This window comes from Rhinatrema bivittatum, chromosome 8 (assembly GCF_901001135.1).
Source record: "Rhinatrema bivittatum chromosome 8, aRhiBiv1.1, whole genome shotgun sequence".
In the NCBI taxonomy this organism is placed as follows: domain Eukaryota; kingdom Metazoa; phylum Chordata; class Amphibia; order Gymnophiona; family Rhinatrematidae; genus Rhinatrema; species Rhinatrema bivittatum.
In genome coordinates, this window is record NC_042622.1 from 219,202,113 (window position 1) to 219,223,526 (window position 21,414).

General features: G+C 55.0%; 1 protein-coding gene across 1 annotated transcript; it reads left to right on the forward strand.

Moving 5' to 3' along the window:
- Positions 1-3,656: 3,656 nt before the first annotated feature.
- Positions 3,657-20,821, forward strand: CBARP (CACN subunit beta associated regulatory protein). Its single transcript, XM_029613392.1, has 9 exons — positions 3,657-3,729; positions 7,461-7,606; positions 8,529-8,590; positions 8,939-9,101; positions 10,654-10,831; positions 13,391-13,516; positions 16,556-16,757; positions 17,589-17,757; positions 18,355-20,821. The coding sequence occupies exons 1-9, from the start codon at positions 3,682-3,684 to the stop codon at positions 19,778-19,780; spliced, it is 2,520 nt and encodes an 839-aa protein (XP_029469252.1). The 5' UTR covers positions 3,657-3,681; the 3' UTR covers positions 19,781-20,821.
- The last annotated feature ends 593 nt before the right edge of the window (positions 20,822-21,414 follow it).

A 21,414-nucleotide genomic window follows, 5' to 3' on the forward strand; every position in this document is an offset into this window, starting at 1 on the left:
GAGGAGGAGTTTGGTTATGTAGGATGCAGGGGGTGGGGGAGGAGGAGTTTGGTTATGAAGGATGCAGGGGGGGTGGGGGAGGAGGAGTTTGGTTATGAAGGATGCAGGAGGGTGGGGGAGGAGGAGGAGTTTGGTGATGCAGGGGGTGGGGAGGAGGAGTTTGGTTATGAAGGATGCAGGGGGGTGGGGGAGGAGGAGTTTGGTTATGAAGGAGCAGGAGGGTGGGGGAGGAGGAGTTTGGCTATGAAGGATGCAGGAGGGTGGGGGGAGGAGGAGTTTGGTTATGAAGGATGCAGGAGGGGTGGGGGAGGAGGAGGAGTTTGGTTATGAAGGATGCAGGGGGGTGGGGGGGAGGAGGAGTTTGGTTATTGAAGGAAGCAGGAGGGTGGGGGAGGAGGAGGAGTTTGGTTATGAAGGAAGCAGGAGGGTGGGGAGGAGGAGGTTGGTTATGAAGGAGGCAGGAGGGTGGGGGAGGAGGAGGAGTTTGGTTATGAAGGATGCAGGGGGGTGGGGGAGGAGGAGTTTGGTTATGAAGGATGCAGGGGGGGGGGAGGAGGAGGAGTTTGGTGATGCAGGAGGGTGGGGGAGGAGGAGTTTGGTTATGAAGCATTCAGGGGGTGGGGAGGAGGAGGAGTTTTGGTGATGCAGGGGGTGGGGGAGGAGGAGGAGTTTGGTTATGAAGGATGCAGGGGGGTGGGGGAGGAGGAGGAGTTTGGTTATGAAGGATGCAGGAGGATGGGGGAGGAGGAGGAGTTTGGGTGATGCAGGAGGGTGGAGGAGGAGTAGGCGTTTGGTTATGAAGGATGCAGGGGGGTGGGGGAGGAGGAGGAGTTTGGTGATGCAGGGGGTGGGGGAGGAGGAGTTTGGTGATGCAGGGGGGGGGGGGGGAGGAGTTTGGTTATGAAGGATGCAGGGGGGTGGGGGAGGAGGAGGAGTTTGGTTATGAAGGATGCAGGGGGGTGGGGGAGGAGGAGGAGTTTGATGCAGGGGGGTGGGGGAGGAGGAGGAGTTTGGTTATGAAGGATGCAGGGGGTGGGGGAGGAGGAGTTTGGTTATGAAGGATGCAGGGGGGTGGGGGAGGAGGAGTTTGGTTATGAAGGATGCAGGAGGGTCGGGGAGGAGGAGGAGTTTGGTTATGAAGGATGCAGGAGGGTGGGGGAGGAGGAGTTTGGTTATGAAGGATGCAGGAGGGTGGGGGAGGAGGAGTTTGGTTATGAAGGATGCAGGAGGGTGGGGGAGGAGGAGTTTGGCTATGAAGGATGCAGGAGGGTGGGGGAGGAGGAGTTTGGTTATGAAGGATGCAGGAGGGTGGGGGAGGAGGAGTTTGGTTATGAAGGATGCAGGAGGGTCGGGGAGGAGGAGGAGGAGTTTGGTTATGAAGGAGCAGGAGGGTGGGGGAGGAGGAGTTTGGTTATGAAGGATGCAGGAGGGTGGGGGGAGGAGGAGGAGTTTGGCTATGAAGGATGCAGGAGGGTGGGGGAGGAGGAGTTTGGTTATGAAGGATGCAGGAGGGTGGGGGAGGAGGAGGAGGAGGAGAAGTGATTATGAAGGATGCAGGGGGTGGGGGAGTAATTTTGGTGCTGAAGGGTTCAGGAGGGTGGGAGGGGGGCAGTTTGATGCTGAGGGCAGGGGAAAATGGAGGAGGGAGCACTACACCACAGAGGATGGAGAGGAGGAGGAGGCTGCCGTGCCGAAGGCCGTGAGGGGAGGGTGCACTTCCACACCACAGAAAGGGGGTGAGAAAATGGCAGGGGTTGGAATGAAATGATGAGGGATGGAGAGGAGGAGGGGAATAGAAGAGGCAGGGGTGGAAGGATGGGAAATGGGGAGGGATGGGATGAGACTTGGGAGGGGTAAGGAATGAGGTGAGAGTGAAAGGGAGGGAGGAAGAGTTGAAGCAGTGGGGAGGTAAACGTGAGTCTGAGAGGGTGAGAAACTGGTGAGGGAGCAGGGAAATGGAGAGAGGAAAGGAAAGTTTCCTTATGTTCCTGACCACACTCATTTCTTGCTCATCTCTGCAGTTCTCACAGCAGCAGCGGCAGCATCATTAGAATAATGTGGGGCCACTTTTCCTACGTCTGCTGAAATCAAGGGCTTTTCCCCAGTGTTGAGCTAGGTCTCTGGGAAAACATTTATTCTGGGTTCTTGGTTTGAATTCGTTCTACCTATCCTGACTATTTGATTGTTGTACGTTGAATGGCTTGGAGGTAATTTCTGCACAAACAGACAAAAGCACCCAACTCAATCCCAGACACATTTTTATTTAAAGGGAACCTTTTTTTTTTTGTTTTTTGTTTCCAGGATAGGTTTTCAATCACAGTTTTGCTCTTAGCATTTGCAGTTCTAGCAGCCGTGGTGCAGAATGGTCACTGAATCTGGAAGACCGAGGCAGGATTTTCTAATTCTAGCAGCACCTTCTAGGCCCAAGCTGATCCCCCAGGCCAGGGAGATTCCACCTGCCGCCGGGGTTGGAACGCAGGGTCCTGAAATCATTTCCGTAGCAGTGGTTGGTGGGTGGAGGGGGGGGGTCGAAACCCGTCCTTTGAGGATTCTCGTTCCTTTAGGTATTTAAACGCGTTACCCGCGCTAGAGGAGGCACATGTTTGGTAGCTCTGTCCTGGAGGATCCTGTGTCGTTGGATGGGCTGCTGTCCCTCACTTTTATACACGCGCAAGGGTTTCAGGGTTCTGCTCCTTCGGAGCTGCTTCTGGTGCCATTCTATGGCTGCCTTGATTTACCTTCTCATACCCCCCCCCCCCCGGGCAGCCCCGGAGACTAGAACCCGAGGAATAGAACTGCGGGTCTCGTGCGTGGCAGGAGAGGTTCCTGGCCGGCGTATCAGAGAGAGAGAGAGGATGCTGTCCGGCCTGCAACCTTCCCTTTCACCCGGATAGCAGCCAGGCCCTGGATGCACGGCAGTGAGTGGGGACAGGCCCAGGAGGAGCCGGGTGGCTGCTTTCCCCAGGGGACGCGGTCGTTTTCTAGGTCTTCGGGAGCTGGAGGAATTGCTCTCTCTCTCTCGCTAATGTTATCCGCGTAAAGGGCGAGCGAGGGAATGCGAGTGTGCACCCGTCCCAAACGCCTCCTTCATGAGCTGCGTTCAGGAGAGGAGACCGGCGGAGAGAGAGAGAGAGAGACTCTCGGGTCCAGAGAGAGACAAGCAGAGGGATAGGCAGGGAGACTCTCTCGGATGCAGGGCGAGAAAGCCGCACCGGCAGACGGAAACCCACCTGCAGGGGTCTGAAATGTCTGTGGGAGGTGCAGGACTGAGGTGACTGAGAAATGCTCAGGTGCAGACCCCTAGGTATGTGGGCAGGGGTCTGCGTTACAGCGCCCCCCCCCCTTACAATCGTTACTGATGGAAGCAGAGAGCGAGAAGCAGCCCCGGCTCAGCTGCATCCTCGCTATAGCACAGACACGGGACCCGTAAGAGCCCATCCATCCATCCATCCATCCACGCCACGTGCTCCCCTGATCCCGTCACAGATTGTCGGGGGGGGGGGGGGGAGGCAGAGATCCCCCTGCTCTGGCCTGGGCACAGATTGTGTGTGGGGGAGGGGGGAGCAGGGGCAGGGACCCCCACCCCCCCCAGTCCGATTGGGTCTGGTCTTACCTTCGCAAGTACTGATGCCTCCCCTTTTCTCGCTGCTTCCAGGGGGGACTCTCCAGCTGCTGTGGACCATGAGCGATGAGTTTACGGTATGGCAGAACATAAGTAGCACCCCTACCGTGAGTATCCCACCGGCTTCACAGAACCTCCCTCCCTCCCTTCTTCCTCTCTGTTTCTGAATGTTCACCTTCAGATTGTACTAAAAACACATTTCCCACACCCCCCCCCCCCCCCCGTTCCACAGAAAGCTGAAGGTTGTGATGGGGGGGAGGGAGTTCAGGTGGAAATCGCCCGTCTGGCAGGATTTCTCCGGATGCAGAACCTTACATTTCCAGATCTCTTTCTAAAGAGAAGAAGGGAAAGGCACAGAGACAGGGAGGAAGTATGGAAGAGAGGGAGCTCCGGTCCCATGGGGGCCTCTCAGCCTCGCTGATTTCCACTGGCCCCCTACGTTTCTGTACTTCTGAAGGTCTGGGTTGCTCCTGCTGGGATTTGATTTTAACCAGCAAACCATGGTGCCTGTGACCTGAGCCCATCTTATTCCGTGCTGACTAGCAGCGTCCCCGATGGCTCCAGGCCCCTCCACATCCCTGGGAGGCTGCTAGGGAATGGGCTTGGCAGAAGGAAGGAAGGTACCTGAAAGCCCCCTGTACCCCTCTCCTGGCTCCAGCACTGTATGAGGCAAACGTTGGCATAAGGGGGGAGGGAGCTGCCCCGTCCTGAAGAGTTTACAATCATGTCTTCGGTGGTTTTTTGTTGTTTTTTTTTTTTTGTAATGACTTGGTGGTCCTTTTAGCTGCAAGGGGGAAAAAAAGCAGCTACCCGAGGTCCATAGTGACCCTCCCTCAGCCTCCCCCCGCGGAGATCCTGTATAATCCTTCTCCTCCTCCTCATCTCCCTGCATCCATTGCGTGGTTATTCAGCCGAGCCCCCTCGCTCAGTCCCAGCGTCGCTGGTGCCCTCCTGGAAGCGTCCTTCCCGTCTGGGACGTCCTGCCACCTTTATCCAACGCTGCTGCTGCTGCTCCCCTTCTCTCTTCCCCCATCGCTGGGTCCACAGGGCAGCAGCCATGACCTTAAATCTTCCACCTGCTTCTAGATTAGGATCCCGTCTCTTTTGGTTCACTTAAGCCAGGAAAGCTTTCTTGCTGTGGAGGGTCATAGGGTCATAGGCATGGAGTCATAGGGTCATAGGCAATGGAGCTGGGGGGGCCCATGCTCCTCACCTTTCAGGTAATGTTCTTGCAGTGGGCGACCGGTGAGGGCCGGGGTCGGCCCAGCATGATACAAGGACATGAAGTCACATTCGAGACTGCGGCTGGCGACGGCCGCTGAGGCAGGAGATTGGCGAGAGCTGCTCCTTCCTCCCCCCCCCCCCCCCCCCCCGGGCTGAGCCAGGCGCTTCCTTACCTCTTTCTTTCCAAGTCCCACCTTTTGGTGCAGACCATGCAACCTGCAACTGCGAGGAGCTGGAGACCAGGCTTACGGCTGCTTTGAGTTGAAAAGTGAAGCGTGGGATGGGAGCGGTCCCTCTCCGACTCTGAACAGCCTTCTGTTGTGACGTGCGGCGGATTCTCCCTAAGACCCAGCTGAGGACCAGGCATGGAGATAATGGCAGTTCTCAGTTCTGCTCTTGCTAGCAGTAGATTTTCCTGTAAAACAGCAGTACCAGTCAGCGTCTGCCATATAAAACAATTCTGAAATTTAAAAAAAAGTAAAGTTTGACATGACCTGGCTGGATTTAGAGGGCAGAGGTCGGTGCTGTGCTCCATGAGACTGGGGGTGCTCCTTACAAAATGAGGATTCCAGATCCTTGTTTTGGTACCAGAGGCCCCGGCAAGAGATCATAAGCGCACGATACCCGAGCTCCAGTTTTTGCCTGCTGCTAAAAATCCTCTGTCCTTGTCCCAGACTTTGGGTGAATTTAGAAACCATTTTTCCCCTCCATCACCTCCCCTGGGAGGATTTTTCCATGAAGAAACAGTTACCAGTATTAATCCTAAGCCTTGCCTGTCCAGCCTCCTGTCGTAACCCTCCTTATTCTAAAACTTCCTATCCACCCAAAAAAATGCTTGTGTCAGCAGCTTTCCTGTCGCACGGTGTGACATCCGTCCTTCATGGTCATTGTTAACTACACAGCATTATATGTGTCCTCATGTCCGCTATCATGCCTGTCAACGTAAGAAGTGCCGCACTGAATCAGCCCAGCATCCTGCGTCTGACAGCGACCAGTCTGCATCATACATTTCCCAGTACATCTCACAGGTTAGATCCACTCCTTGTTGCTCACTGCCAGGGATAGTAATGGCTTTTCCCTCCACCCCAGTACAGACGATCCCTGTGATATTCTGCTATTTACCTTCCTCCACTGGGAAAACTGACCATTTGGCTTGTGACATGACTTTTTTTTTTTTTTTTGTAATTCCTGAGGAGTCTCACAGGAAGGACTTTTGTCAAATGTCTTCTGAAAATCCAGGTACACTATGTCGACTGGCTTGCTCCTCTAACCACATATTAATTAACACCTTAAAAAAAAAAAAAAGTCTCTCACATTACTATCAGGTCTATCCAGTAAAGTGCGGCCGCATTTACCCCGCTCCTAACCCGCGTTCTACTCACTTTCCGGCCGCGTTAGCCCTTCCTGCGATCCACAACCCCCTTTAACCTACCCTTACCGCGTCCTAAAATCCCCGGGCAACCCCTTCCGCACGCGGCATGTATATTGCATGCAAACGAGCGAATTAGCTATTCCCTAGCATCCAGTAACCCGCGCCCCGACTATCGCTATTTTACCCTGCCGTTTTGCCGCGCATTTCACCTGCTAACTTACCGCCTACCCTTACCCCTGCGTTAGAGGCAGGGGTAAGGGTAGGCGGCAAGCTTTCCCCCAGCCCCCGCTCACCTGCCCTGGCCGCGTCCATGGATGCTGGTCTCCGGGGCAGCCCCAGTCCTCTCCCCTCCTCCCGAAGCGAAAAAAAAAGTTGCAAGAGAGAGAGGGGAGAGGACGGGCAATCCTACGCTCAACGACTTACTTTTGCAGCCCCCCTCCGGACATCGTGGCTTCCCCCGTGCCAGTCCCCTCTCCCCTTCTCCCGAAGCAGGGCGTGAAAAGCAGCCTTGCTCCGGGAGGAGGGAAGAAGGGACTGGCAGTGTAAAGCGACGAAGCAGCGAAGCGACTTACTTTTTGCACCCCCCTCCGGACATCGGACGACCTCTCCTGACTCCAGCTGCTCGCGAAGATGGACGCCTGCACGGCCGCTGAAGACGTGACATCACATGCCTGACGCCAAACGTCGTGACGTCACGTCTTCAGCGGCCGTGCAGGCGTCCATCTTCGCGAGCAGCTGGAGGCAGGAGAGGTCGCTTTACAATGCCAGTCCCTTCTTCCCTCCTCCCGGAGCAAGGCTGCTTTTCGCGCCCTGCTTCGGGAGGAGGGGAGAGGGGACTGGCAATCCCGACTTCCTGGTATCTGTCAATTCAAATGACATTTGAAATGACAGATACCAGCGTGGCCGTGAAGCGTTAGGCCCGCGCACCCAGGATACTGTATAGGCGCTCTATCCAGTAAAATGGGTTGCGCGGGCCTAACGCTTCACGGACGCTTCTTAGACGCAGCTTGCATTTGCAAGCTATTTACATACAGGATTGAGCGGTAGGTGAGCTGGACTGTGCGTGCGGCAACCGCGGGTGCGCTGGGCACTAACGCAGCTCTTCCTACCGCTCCTTACTGGATAGACCTGTATGAGCATTACACTCATTCTCACTGTGCTTTGCGTGCATGTTCCCCCCCTGACCCTTCTCCTCCCTCTCTTGTCCCTGCAATGCTCTCTCTTTTCCTGTATTTGTCACAGACGGCACCTGGCAAGGTGGGAGGGCAGGATGGCTATGTGCTGCTGGTCGTGCTGCTGTCCATCTTCATCGGCGGGACCCTGCTGCTGCTGGCAGGGGTTCTGATCATCTGCAGGCGCTGCTGCGAAACGGCTCGCCTGTACTCCAGGTAAGAGCCGCCCTTCCCAGCCCGCAGCTCTGCTCCTGCCATGGTTTCCTGTGGGCAGAGCTTGTCGCTGCGCAGAAAGCAAGAAGCTTTTGAAATCACAACCAAAGGGAAAAGAGCAACAAAACAGAAATATATTTTCAGGGGAGGGGGGGCGGGGCTTTCACTTAGTGATTTGTGTCTGTGCTTGGGCCTGGTGTGTACTTGTCACTCTTTTTTTTTTTTTTCAATAAAGCTTGGCAGTGTAACGCCAGTTGTTGGAAAAAGGGTTCCAGGGCGATGCAGGAAACTACAGACCAGTGAGACTGACATTGGTACCAGGCAAAGCAGGGGAACAGAATTATTGGGAATATGGATCAATGTAGCTTAGTGGGGAAAAAGCCAGCATGGATTTAGCAAAGGGACGGGGGGGGGGGGGGGGGGGGGGGGAGTCATGCCTCACTGATCTACTAATCTGTTAGAACTGGTTGAAGGTGTGAATACCCCTGTGGATAAGGGTGAGAGGGTGCATTTGGATTTTCAGAAGGCATTTGACAAAAGACCCTCATGAGAGAACCTCCAAGAAATTAAAAAGTCCCGGGAGAGGAGGCGGTGGTTAAAAGACAGGAAACAAAGACGCGGATCAAATGCTCAGTTTTTCCCCAATAGAAATAAGAGAGAGGCAAATAGATGAGTGCCCCAGGGATTGGTACTGGGAGCAGTGTTTTGGGTTCTTTGCTTAACCGGCAGTAAGGGGCTCCTTCTCTTCGGCTTCTCGCCCAGATGCTGCCTGTTTCACGTCGGTTGAGTTGGCATTGCTAGATTAGAGGACTGTGGATCTGTGATATAATTGCTAAATAAATAAGACTTTCTCTATCCTTTTTCTATTGTTTTCTTCTCTTGCGTCTGCCCTGTTGCCCCGTTCCTGTGGTCTCTCTCTCCGCAGAGCAAGTGATGATCCAGAGAAAACGACCACCACATACTTGGATGATTCTCAGCCACCTCCAGGTGACCTCCTACCTCCATCGTCTTTTATCTTCCGTCTCCTTCCAGCCCAGCCCTCCCCCCTTCTCACAGTTACTTTTCCTTCCTATGTCACCGGCACCTTCTCTTCCCTCTCATTACAACTCTTTCCTCCCCACCCCCCACCTCTCGCTCTTCCTTTGCCCCGATCCCAGCACTGTAGATCAGGGGGGGGGGGGGGGCATTAATCCCAGGATGTTGTGCCCAGAGCTGAACATGGGACGGGGAGGCCTCTGTGCCATCCCGAATCAGACTGAGGAGGGGGAGGGGGGGGGGGGAGGATGAGGCCCTCCTGCTGTGCCTCACTAAAGGTGTCGCTTTCCCGTTTTTCAGAGATCACCATCAGAGTGGATGAAGCCGACTGTCTGTCCACCTCCAGTTACCGGGATGCCGAGTCCGAGCGCTTCCTGTCCACGTGCGCCACGGGCCGGCGCGTGTCTTTCAACGAAGCCGCGCTCTTTGATCAGAGCAAGAAGGCCCAGGAAAAGGGGAGGAGGTAGGGCCTGCTCGCTTCTTCTCCCCCCCACCCCCTCCTCACGAGCTGCTCTCATCCGGTCCATACGAGATGAGGCTCCACCTAGCAAGGGCCGTTCAAAAAAAACCATTTCACACACACACACACACACCCCCCGACTCTGCCCGGGAAAATATTTATTGGCGTCTCACAATATAATCTGAAAACGCCTCCAACTCTTAGAACAGCAGACGACTGCCAGAATTATGGCGAGAGCCAAAGTAATGGACTACATAATCCCGGTCCTAGATCAGCTAAACTGGCTCCCGGTCAAATACAGGATACAATTCAAAGTTAAAATGTGTGAACAGACTGCCCCCCCCCCCCCACCCCGAGTATCTCTCCCAACTTCTGCTCTCACACACTCCCACAAGAGAATGGACCCTCCCCAGCCTCCCCGCCCTCTGACATCTGCCCGATTAACTTGTACAAAGTGTCTGGCCTTCAGCTGCTATGTGCTAAGACTAGGGAACGAGGCGCCATTATGCCCCTTCCCCCTTGAATCGCGTTACCTCACCATTCCCTGGCTTCTTACGGCAGTGACTTCCCTTCTTCCACCGACTACCAGAGCGCTCCACACCCAGAGACCACATTATTAAGCACACTAGGCTTGCTTATTAAATGACTCTTCTCCTACTACACTAAGGTCCCTGCCTTGAGCCCGTCTCTGCCCTTGCCCTCTAATCTGTCAAGCAGACCAGTGATTTTAAGACCTGTTCGGCTACTTCCTGGGTGACCACTTACAATCAATCTACCTTGTAGGTCTAATCATATCTGTTTGTGTACCCGCCCCCCTTCGTATTCACTGCCCCCGTGGTCACACACACGCAGATACAGGCCTGAATTTACGCAAACGTCTACTAGGCTTGTGCCTAAGACTGAAAAAATATTGGAGGGGGGGAGGGAATTTCCTGTCCCCCCCACTGACCTGCAGTTCTGTCTCCTCCGCCCAGACCTCTGCTCCGGTGGTGATCCTCAAAGCGCAGCGAATGCAGGAGCGCGGGGGGGGGGGTCTTAAGCCTGGCTCGCAGGCCCTCCCCTGCTGGGCTTCTGTGCAGGGGCCAGGGCCTGAGGACCCAATCTGAAGTCCCCGCGCTCACTGCACTCTGCAGATCGCCGCTGGAGCTGAGGTCTGGAGGCGCCGGGAAGAGGGACGGCCGGTGGCATAGCAGTGGCACTGAATCAGTGCCTAGGGGCAGTGGCCAACCAAATCCGTCCTTGCGCACGTACACAAAGGCTGCATGTGAAAGGCGTCACAGAGCGGGGGACACACAACCCAGTACTAATGTGCAAACATGCATAGGCACCACGCCTACGGAGCCTCAGGAGAGCCTCTTCTTTCCCAGAAGCGTTTTACATTCGATTTTTTTTTTCCCTGTATTTCCATTCTGTGTCCTGGGATGTACGACACCCCACCCCCCTTCAAATTTCACAGAATAAACTTAAAACTGCTGGACCCTATCACAGGCCACTCGTGATAAAGAGAGAGCGAGCGACGGGATGAGTGGCTCCTGTTGTTTTTTTTTGCGTGCAGGTACACGCTAACGGAGGGCGACTTCCATCACTTGAAGAACGCTCGCCTGACGCACCTCCACGTCCCATCCCCTGCACTGAAGATTGTCACTATTCACGAGTGTGAGTCGAGTGAGAACAACATTGCCATGGCAACCTGCACCTCGCCTGCCTCCAGATCCACTCTCTCCATTTTTCAGGTAGAAGCTGCCATTGTCTGCTGCCTGGAACAGACCTGCTAACCCTCCCCTCTCTGCTGCAGTGGATTGGGGATGAGGAGGAGGATAAAGAAGTACAAGTTGTGGTGGGTTAGGGCATGGGGATTTGAGAGATTTTGAACTGCAACTTTTATGTTTAATTGTGGGGTTTTTTTTGTTTTTTTTTTTAATGTTATGGTTGGATTTGAGCTAACAGCTGATAATTAACTATTTAAATGTGATTAAGTACTAAATAATTATTTGTACAGTGCATAGCAGATGTGCAAAGTGCTATAGAGAAACACGAGAGACAGTTCCCCCTTCCTTTAGAGGAGCTCACAATCTAGGCAGGAGGACAAGGAAGAGAGAGACAAAACAAATCACCATATAAGACGCTTTTAAGATAAAACAGGGGGGCCAAGATTAGAAGGAACTAAACTCTGAGGGTTATAGGTGAGATTAATGGAGGAAGGGGCAACATTAATTGCATAAAGCTGCAAGGAATGCAGAATCTTAGTTTATACAAGAAAGGCAGCCCACGGGGTGGATGGAACCCTACATCAGGCCTTTTTAATTTGCATAATAGGGTCCAGACCCAAAATTTAAGCAGACATTTGGAGCCAATGGAGAAAGCAGTAAATACTACCCTTCTAGCAGGTATCCTCTAAAGCGTGCACAAATGGCACCCACTTAGCTGTAATCCAGGGATGAAGTGGAGGGTTTACTGATCCTCTGTCTAAATGGGGAAAGCTATAAGAATCAGGCCCCTATCCATCAATATAGGAAAAGGGGTGGGTGTGGTGAGGGGTAGGAAGGGAGAGCTCCCTGCAGGATGAGGGTTTCTACCTAGCTTGGAGCTCAGGCTGCTTAATGCACTTAAACAAGGCACAGAATTCTAAGCGAGAGGTATGCAGCTCTTTGCTTCTGGCTCTCTACACTTGCATCTGGAAATCTGGGATTTCCTCTTTCAGTTCATGTGCCTCTAAGTATGTTTTCAACCCATCTGGTGAATTCTGTGCTGTCCGCAGAAGAGGGAGGGAGACAGCTCCTCTCACTGTGGGACAGCAGGAGCTCTGGGGTGAGAGAGAGGGAGACAGCTCCTTTCAGTGTGGGATGGCGGGAACTCTGGAGTGAGAGAGAGGGAGACAGCTTCTTTCAGTGTGGGATGGTGGGAGCTCTGGAGTGAGAGAGAGGGAGACAGCTCCTTTCAGTGTGGGATGGCGGGAACTCTGGAGTGAGAGAGAGGGAGACAGCTCCTTTCAGTGTGGGATGGTGGGAGCTCTGGAGTGAGAGAGAAGGAGACAGCTCCTTTCAGTGTGGGATGGTGGAGCTCTCGGGGTGAGAGAGAGCGAGACAAGCTCCTTTCAATGTGGGATGGCGGGAACTCTGGGGTAAGAGAAAGGGAAATGGCTCCTTTCACTGTGGGACGGCAGGAGCTTTGGAGGTGAGAGAGAGGGAGCAGCTCCATTCAATGTGGGACGGTGGGAGCTCTGGGGGTGAGACAGAGGGCGATATGTCCTCTCCGTGTGGGAGAGCGGGAGCGCTGGGGGTGAGAGGGAGATGCGTCCTCTCAGTGTGGGACAGCGGGAGCTCTGGGGGTGAGAGGGAGATGCGCCTTCTCAGTGTGGGACGGCGGGAGCTCTGGGGGTGAGAGAGAGGGAGATGCATCCTCTCAGTGTGGGACGGCGGGAGCTCTGGGGGTGAGAGAGGGAGATGCATCCTCTCAGTGTGGGATGGTGGGAGCTCTGGGGGTGAGAGAGAGGGAGATGCATCCTCTCAGTGTGGGATGGCGGGAGCTCTGGGGGTGAGAGAGAGGGAGATGCATCCTCTCAGTGTGGGATGGCGGGAGCTCTGGGGGTGAGAGAGAGGGAGATGCATCCTCTCAGTGTGGGATGGTGGGAGCTCTGGGGGTGAGAGAGGGAGATGCATCCTCTCAGTGTGGGACGGCGGGAGCTCTGGAGGTGAGAGAGGGAGATGCATCCTCTCAGTGTGGGACGGCGGGAGCTCTGGGGGTGAGAGGGAGCGAGTCACTAAATACAAATGAATCACAGAAAAAAAGAAATAAAGGTGGGGGAGGGGTGGGGAAGGGGGAAGCAAGAAAACTGCGCCAGGCAAGGAGATACGACAGATGCTACAGAAGGGAAAGGCCCCAAATCAAAGTGAAATGTGAGGCCCGGAGTCTCCTCCTGGGATGCGAGACCAGTGACGCCCTCACTTTGAATGTAACAGAAGTATGATTGGGTGGGGGATTTTGAAGTCTTGGAACATCTTGTTTCAGTTCATAGTGTTTGTATATCTAAATGTGTTTTAGGCTGGTCTCATTTGCTATGCACTTAGAATTTCTGTTTGGAAAACATTTTGCATTCGGATTCTGTGGCAGCGTTTCTCACTCGTAGGGGGGGGGGGGGGGTAGCTCACTTGTACAGATGGAACTTTATTGAAACGGACAATAAGTGTCACACGGTTGTGTCTAGTCTGCAGTCCATAGCCCTCTGCCAAGTGCCAGGGATACTGGCCCGGTAATTGACCTCCCTGACTCTTGTTTGTTTGGTTCTCTTGCAGTCCCTCATGAGTTCACTGCCCCAGACAGCATTAAGTAATCATCACACCACCAGTCCCAGCTCCGCCCTGCCAGGCGACACCTTCAATTCCACGGTGGAGGCCACTGCGTCGGGAGAAGAGGCAATGGTGAGACACCCAAAGCCTGGAAACAAGACAGATAAAGGAACAAGCCATACTTAAACTGAAACTAAATGTGTCATGCGCTGAGAAGAGCTTAATTCTTCTCTTCCACACACATCTCTCTCTCTCTCTCTCTCCCACTCTCTTCCTCCTCTCTCTGTCTCTCCCTCAATCTCTTTCCCACTCTCCCTCCTCCTCCTCCTCTTCCTCTTTCTCCCAGCTATCTCTGCTAGGGATATGCATTTTTTTTTTTCAATTCAAATGGGAAAAAAAAGTGACAATGCTGTTCAGATCAACCAAACCGAAAGGCTGTGGTCTCCAAAACAAAATCTGAATCCTTTTCACCTTACTTGGTTCAGTCCTAGTAGAGACTAAGGGGAAGCGAAGCAATGCAATTTTTTTTGGGACTTGAAGCCAGACAGAGCGGAGCCAGTTAGGGATGGGACAAGGAAGGAGCAGAACCAATCATGCTTCAGCACTTTTCCAACCGGCCTATCCCAGGTGGCAGCTGCATGGCTTGATTTCATCATTGTTTATTTATTTATTTTTAGATGAAAGTGAAATTCAGAATAATTTGAGTCGCAGCTGTTGCAGCCCAAATTGCTCTTGCATCCTTCGCTTCATGCCTGGGGGTATTCTTGCCACTGTTGTCGGTGCCCTTTACACCTCTTTTTGTACTTCTCGCTCTTAATGACACTATTTATTTAATTTTAAAAGTTCTTCTAAACCTAAGGTGGTGTACAAGTGTTAAAAACATGCACAAGCAGCAAATACACAAAACAAAATTAATTTTAGTGCCCTGGGGTGCTCATGCCTCTGTTGGTGCTGCTTTGCCCCTCTCTCTGTGCCCTTGGGTGCTCATGCCTCTGTTGGTGCTGCTTTGCCCCTCTCTCTGTGCCCTGGGGTGCTCATGCCTCTGTTGGTGCTGCATTGCTCCTCTATCTGTGCCCTGGGGTACTCATGCCCCTGATGGTGCTGCTTTGCCCCTCTCTCTGTGCCCTGGGATGCCCCTTTCTCTGTGCCCTGGGGTGCTCATGCCTCTGTTGGTTCTGCATTACCCCTCTCTGTGCCCTGGGGTGCTCATGCCTCTGTTGGTTCTGCTTTGCCCCTCTCTCGGTGCCCTGGGGTGCTCATGCCCCTGTTGGTGCTGCTTTGCTCCTCTCTCTGTGCCCTGGGGTGCTCATGCCTCTGTAGGTGCTGCTTTGCCCCTCTCTCGGTGCCATGGGGTGCTCATGCCTCTGTAGGTACTGCTTTGCCCCTCTCTCTGTGCCCTGGGGTGCTCATGCCTCTGTTGGTGCTGCATTGCTCCTCTATCTGTGCCCTGGGGTACTCATGCCCCTGATGGTGCTGCTTTGCCCCTCTCTCTGTGCCCTGGGATGCCCCTTTCTCTGTGCCCTGGGGTGCTCATGCCTCTGTTGGTTCTGCTTTACCCCTCTCTGTGCCCTGGGGTGCTCATGCCTCTGTTGGTTCTGCTTTGCCCCTCTCTCGGTGCCCTGGGGTGCTCATGCCACTGTTGGTGCTGCTTTGCTCCTCTCTCTGTGCCCTGGGGTGCTCATGCCTCTGTAGGTGCTGCTTTGCCCCTCTCTCGGTGCCATGGGGTGCTCATGCCTCTGTTGGTGCTGCTTTGCCCCTCTCTCTGTGCCATGGGGTGCTCATGCCACTGTAGGTGCTGCTTTGCCCCTCTCTCGGTGCCCTGGGGTGCTCATGCCCCTGATGGTGCTGCTTTGCCCCTCTCTCGGTGCCCTGGGGTGCTCATGCCTCTGTTGGTGCTGCTTTGCCCCTCTCTCTGTGCCCTGGGGTGTTCATGCCACTGTTGGTGCTGCATTGCCCCTCTCTCTGTGCCCTGGGGTGCTCATGCCCCTGATGGTGCTGCTTTGCCCCTCTCTCTGTGCCCTGGGGTGCTCATGCCTCTGTTGGTGCTGCTTTGCCCCTCTCTCTGTGCCCTGGGGTGCTCATGCCCCTGATGGTGCTGCATTGCCCCTCTCTCTGTGCCCTGGGGTGCTCATGCCTCTGTTGGTGCTGCTTTATCCCACTCCTGATTTCTTGGCATGCTCTTCCCTCTGCTGCTGACATCTGCCTGCAAGTTTCATTAAACTTAGATAGAAAAGCCCAATATTAGAGCCCACAATAGGATACACTGTTTCCTCCATTTACTTTAACGAAGGCAAATAAAATGATATAAGAAGTGCCAGGCTGGGTCGGAGCAAGGTCCGTCAAGCCCAGCATTCTGTCTCTTACAGGGGCCAGTCTGGGTCACAAGTACCCGGCCGATCCCCCATAATTGATCTATTTCTCGTATTTCACCCAGGGCTAAGTGCTGGCTTTACTGGCTAATTACTAATATTTAGGGACATTTCCTTCAGGAACTTGTCCAATTCTCTTTTGAACCCCATTCTGTTACGTTGCTTCAACCACGTCCTCGGGCAGCAGATTCCATAGCTTGATGGTGCGCCGAGTGGAAAACGAACTGGGGAACTGAAACGAATGAAGTAAAAACAATGGCAACTGAGATGAAATGACAGCAACCCAAACCAAACATCTGCCGCTCCATCTCTCTCCCTCGCTCCGTCCCTCTCCCTCTTTTTCCCCACTCCGGACTCCTTTCCTTGTTTCATTTGTCTCTCTCCTGTTGTCTTTCTCCGCTCTGTCACTCTATTTCTTTCTCCTTCCTCCTTTTTCCCTGTGGGAGACTTTCTAACCCCCTTTCTCGGCCTTGGTAAATGAATGTTTTTGGCCTGGTAGTTCCTCCTGTCTCTTTTTTTTTTTCCTTCCAGCTCATTCAGAACCAGTGCTAGTATCTGGCAGCAAGAACCTTGGGAATTTTTCTCTTATTATTCTCTTTCTAGTCTGGCCATGGCAGCAAAGCTCCTGAGGCCAAGAGCCAGGCACCGGCCCCTCCTTCTGGAAACCCCCACCAGGTGTTGCCTTTCATGAAGTTAGGGTCATCCCCAGCCCACCTAGGTCTCCACCCTCCACCCCATCACTCACCCACCGGCCTGGCCCTGGATAATTCATTTCCGTTGTGTCCCTGTTGCTCTTCCTCAGTTCGGCGCTGCAGGCAGGAGGTCCAGCACTGGTGGCGGGGCCGCTGCCGGCGTCTCCACGCCACCTTTGAGCCAGGGCTCTGTTCTGCAGTTCTTCACCCGGCTCCGGCGCCATGCCAGCCTGGAAGGTGCCAGCCCTTACTTCAAAATCAAGAAGTGGAAACTGGACAGCAGCCAGCGAGCTTCCAGCTTGGACACACGAGGTGAGAGCCTAAGCGGCTTGGAGCTAGGAACACCAGAAATAGCACCCTTGGCCTCGCCACTGTGTACACCCCCAGGCAATTGCATGCAAACACAATGACCGCCAGGGCTGCCGGGGCCATCGGATCCACTGTGGGTCTCGGCTTTTCCCCTCGGGTTAGGAAGAACAAGCGAGAGGGGGTGCTCTGCAGGGCCTGTGGCTCAGCTCTCTAACGCCTGTCATAAAAGTGCAGGCCCTCCTGGCTGACCTTTTTGTAATGAAGGTTTCAACAAACTTCTCCTTTTTCTTCCATCCCCATCAGAAGCAGAGCAGGGGGTGGGGGGTGTCTGATGTCGTGAGCCTTCATTCTCAACTGGCTGGGGAATTTATCCTCTCTCCCTCCCACTACTAGACAGTCCCTGATCTGGTCCCCGCAGCAGCCCCCGAGGCTGGGAGCCAGCTATCCTGTTATCATGGAGTCACCTCTTAACGATGACCGTGACTCCTTCCCGCCTGCCAGGGCCTGTGAACGTTTGCCTGCGCAACATCCCGGGGCTGTGGAAGGCCTAAACCAGGCGTCAAACCAGGGAATCCTCTGCAGCAGCGGGCAGGCCGGCAGCCCCCTCTGATTTCACTGTTAGCCACTAGATAAACCTCCCCACCCGGCTGAACTAATCCTATTCGCCCACCTCTCTCTCCTCCTTCTCCTCCTCCCCACCAAACGGTGGGGGCACGTTGGGATAAGCGTTGGCCATAACCGACCTGAGGGTTTGTTTTTTTTTTGGTTGCTTTTTGTAGAGTAGATATCTGACTTTGCAAATGTTCCTTTTCCCCCCCCCCCCCCCCTTCTCAGGTTCTCCAAAGAGGCGGCAGTTCCAGCGCCAGCGAGCAGCTAGCGAGAGCATGGAACAGGAGGACTGGGATCCCCACCACACCGACATCATCCAGTACATTGCCCGCACGGACAACGTGGCCTTCGGTCCCCTGCCGCACCCTGCCAGCCCCCCACCCTCTCTCGGCAGGTATTCTTCCATAAGATAGAGAGAGAGCATGCTGGGGGTTGGGGGGGTCAGACCGGTTTCTGTGCATGTGCTCCCCCCACCTCCCTCCCCAGGGAGAGTTTGTAGAACACAAAATGAGGAGAAAAAGCAAAGAAGAGAGAGAGTCAGGAGCAGACAGACCCCCCCCCCCCCATACCGTCTGTTGAACAGTAAGGGGCGGGGACCGTGGAGGAAGCGCTGTCGGGTATTGCATTGCTTGCTAATTACCACCGCAGACGCCGGCTGGCACGCTTGCTGCTCCATGCTGGCACCTCCCTACCTTTTGCTGGCGTACTCGTTGAGCCTCCTGCACGCTTGCATGCCTGCCGATCCTTGCCGCTCTCGCTTGCTGATGGCGTGTCGGCATTCTGTGCTCTCGTCCTCGTCGCCGTGCCTGCTGCGGTTATGCTGGCACGCTCACGGGCCGCCCCCGCCACCCTTCGTACCTAGCTGCAATTGTCGGGGACAGGCAGCTCTTCTGATGCACGGGGTGCATGGGCTCAACACCGCGTGCGCGCCATCTCGGCCCGTCCTTTATTGTTCCTTTCCGTGCTGTGAATTACCCTGTGATAATTTCAGGATAGAGGCCGTGGAGGTGGCGGGGAGCAGCTCCGAGCCGCACAGCAGCTACCGGGACATCTGGAGCCTGCGAGCCTCCTTGGAGCTTCACAACTCCTCCGAGTACAACAGCAGCAGCAGCACGGACAAGGACTCGGTGCGCAGCGAGGTGGAGAGCGTCTGCTCGCTGGGGACTACGCCCGGCCTGGCCCTGCAGGAGGCGGGGCCCGACGGCGAGGGGGTGTGGTTCCTAGGGGCCCCGCCCGGCCTCACGCCGCCGTACCCGGAGCCCAGTGCGAATGGGGCGTGCTCGCCGGGGGCCCCCACCAACCTCGCCCTGGAAGAGCCGGGCCCCGGCACTGAAGGCTCGCGTTCGCCGAGGGCCGCTCCCGGCTTCCGGGGGCCCGATGCATCCGACACCTGGTCGCCGGGGGCTGCCTCTGGTCCCGTCCTGCAGGAGCTGGGGCCGAACCCGGACGGGGAGGACGGGAAACCTCCGCCACAACCCAAGCAGGACAGCGTGGAGTCGGAGCGGGGCAGCGACAGCGAGGCCGGTACTCGGAAGCTGCTGCAGATGGACAGTGGTTATGCATCCATTGAGGCACCGAGCCGGCCCCCTGAGGACAGCAGGATGTTCGGTGCCCCAGTGAAGGACAAAACTGCCTCGGAGAAGCGCTTATCCTTCACCAGCGCAGGGCGCACGGGGACTATCTGTGAGAGCTTTGAGGTCAGCTCCTTTGTGGAAGAGACGGAGGAGGATGGGGTGATGGGAAGGGAGGCTCCTTATGGGCCGACGGTTGCCAACAGAGACTTGCAGCCGCGGCGGGACTACAGCATCGACGAGAAGACAGATGCCCTTTTCAACGAGTTCCTGCGCCACGACCCTCAGTTTGACGACTCGCCGCCCCGTTCCAAGCATCGCTCGAGGGTCCACCTGCGGAAGCAGTGGCAGCGCACCAAGCAATACAGCGATCCGGGCGTGCGCCTGGCCCCCGCCCTGGAGCGCCAGCGCACGCCCCTGCGCCGTGGGGACAGTGTCAATTACCCGCCGGCCCAGAACCAGCTCCTCCACAGCACGCTGCCCCGCCTCGGCAGCATGGCAGACCAAGGATTCGCCGTGGGCCCCTTGCGCCTCGACCCCGAGGAGCAGATCCAAGTCATCGAGGAGGAGCCCAGTGAGCAGGGCAGCACCCCTCAGGAGCCTGGGGATGACCTGCAAGAGACCGTGGCCACTGTGGCTGACCCTCAGGAGCCCAGGGGCCCCACCGTTGGCCACCACCTGAACCCTGGCTTTGGCCCCCAGACATTTGGCACAGAACTGCAGGACAAGCTGAGTGCCAGCATTGAGGAGCGACTCTACAGGCCCCTGCAGAGGTCACGGGAGAGCCCCGAGTGTGCGGTGGTGGTAGCGGCAGCTGGCACCTCCCCTGATCACAGTCCTGTCTAGTGGGACCTACCGGACTGCCAGTGGCTTCACATTTGCAGGGCTTAAAGCATAGGCAGTAGCTGTGCTGGTCACCTGCCGGGGGCAAGCCAGGGCTGGCCAGTAAAGGAACAACATCAGCAGCTGTTACAGGGCCCCCTTACTAAGCACCCCTGCTTTTAGTTCCCCAGCCTTATACCAATGCATGTGCACAGCCTGCCATACATAAGCAAATACATGTACAAAACAGCACACATGGCCATATATGCAGGCAGACATACATGTAATGTGCACAGAAACACGTAGACAGACACATGTTCTTTTTTTTTCCAAGCAATAAAAATCTCCCTAAGTTTGACTGCTCTCAATTTGCAGTTTGAGAGCCGACCGTGGTCCCTTTCAGAATTCTACTGAGGATTTCAGATCAGGAGCCCAGCACAATTCCCTGGTGAGTGGTCGTTCCAGGCACGCAGAGGCCCGGAAGGGCAGGGACCCCCCCGGCTCCAGCTGACCAGACCCTGGCTGGCCCTCAGCATGGAATCTCTTAGCTGTAGCTTCTCTGAACGGCCGAGTCACCTCAGAAACACAGGCCCAAGGCCCTGGTGTCCTCCTATTTCCTCAACCACGTAATAGTCTTTGCCAGATGACCTCTGCGGGAGGACACGCGCACAAAGGAGATCCAACACGTTCTCTAAAAGAGCCAAGCACAGAGGGGGAAAACGGGAGCTGGAATCCTCACCATCCTGAAGAATTCTCCGAGGCTTCCACTGCCCCTGGCAAGCGATAGGAGGAGAGGACTTTGGGCCAAAGATAAACAATGCTGGGTTTGCGTGGCAGGGGTGAGAAGCAGTGCCACTGGCTCGGGCTTGCTGACTAAAAGCGAGCAGCTGGCTTCTGTAGGACACTGTGCGTGTGCTTAGCCGGGGCAGGCATGCCAGGCTGAAGGGAAGCTGCTACTGTACCGGCTTGGGCAGGACCAGAAACCAGTCTGGGAAACCACATTTAGAAAAGTTCTACATTAGCACTGGGATATTCATACCTCCCGCCCCCCCCTGCACACAACAAAAAAAAAAAAAAGCTATAAAAGAATTATGCTGAAATCCTCTCCCAGGTCCTGCCATAGGATCTGATGGGTAAAGGTGAAAAGGGTTTTCTGCATAGATCCCAGAAATCTTCAAACAATAGGGGGGGGGGGGGTCTCAGGTATATGATGGAGGGAGCTCTCCCCCCCCCCCCCCCCGTGATAACTGAGCACACTTTCCACTTCCAAGACTGCTTTCTAACCCGATTCCTGCCAGTCGCTTACAGCAAAATCTTTTATGGTATTTACCATAGTCTAACCGGAGCTGCTTACTGATGAATGTCTTCTGGATAGAAAATGTTAGCTTTTTATTTATTCGAGTCCATATTGCAAATAAAATGAAATGATTTCTATGACTCCTAAACCTAGAGGCTGGAGAAGTGAATGGGGGCGGGGAGGGAGGGGGAGGTGCCGACGGTCACTGCAGTCCTAGCTCCCCCCCTCCCCCTCCCCCACACCATGCAGGGAATAAACACCGCCGGGCACTGCTAGCCCGCGCTCTCGGTGCATTACCTACCAAAGGGAACAAAGAACAATTTGCCAGGAGTTTCTGTCCCTTCCATCTCACGCCGAAGAG

What these genes read in the sequence shown, in the direction of transcription:
- CBARP (XM_029613392.1), top strand. Translation starts at nt 3,682, where the DNA reads ATGAGCGATGAGTTTACGGTATGGCAGAACATAAGTAGCACCCCTACC. An exon ending in ACATAAGTAGCACCCCTACC is followed by an intron (nt 3,730 to 7,460) that starts GTGAGTATCCCA and finishes TATTTGTCACAG; the next exon opens with ACGGCACCTGGCAAGGTGGG. An exon ending in GCCCAGGAAAAGGGGAGGAG is followed by an intron (nt 9,102 to 10,653) that starts GTAGGGCCTGCT and finishes TTTTGCGTGCAG; the next exon opens with GTACACGCTAACGGAGGGCG.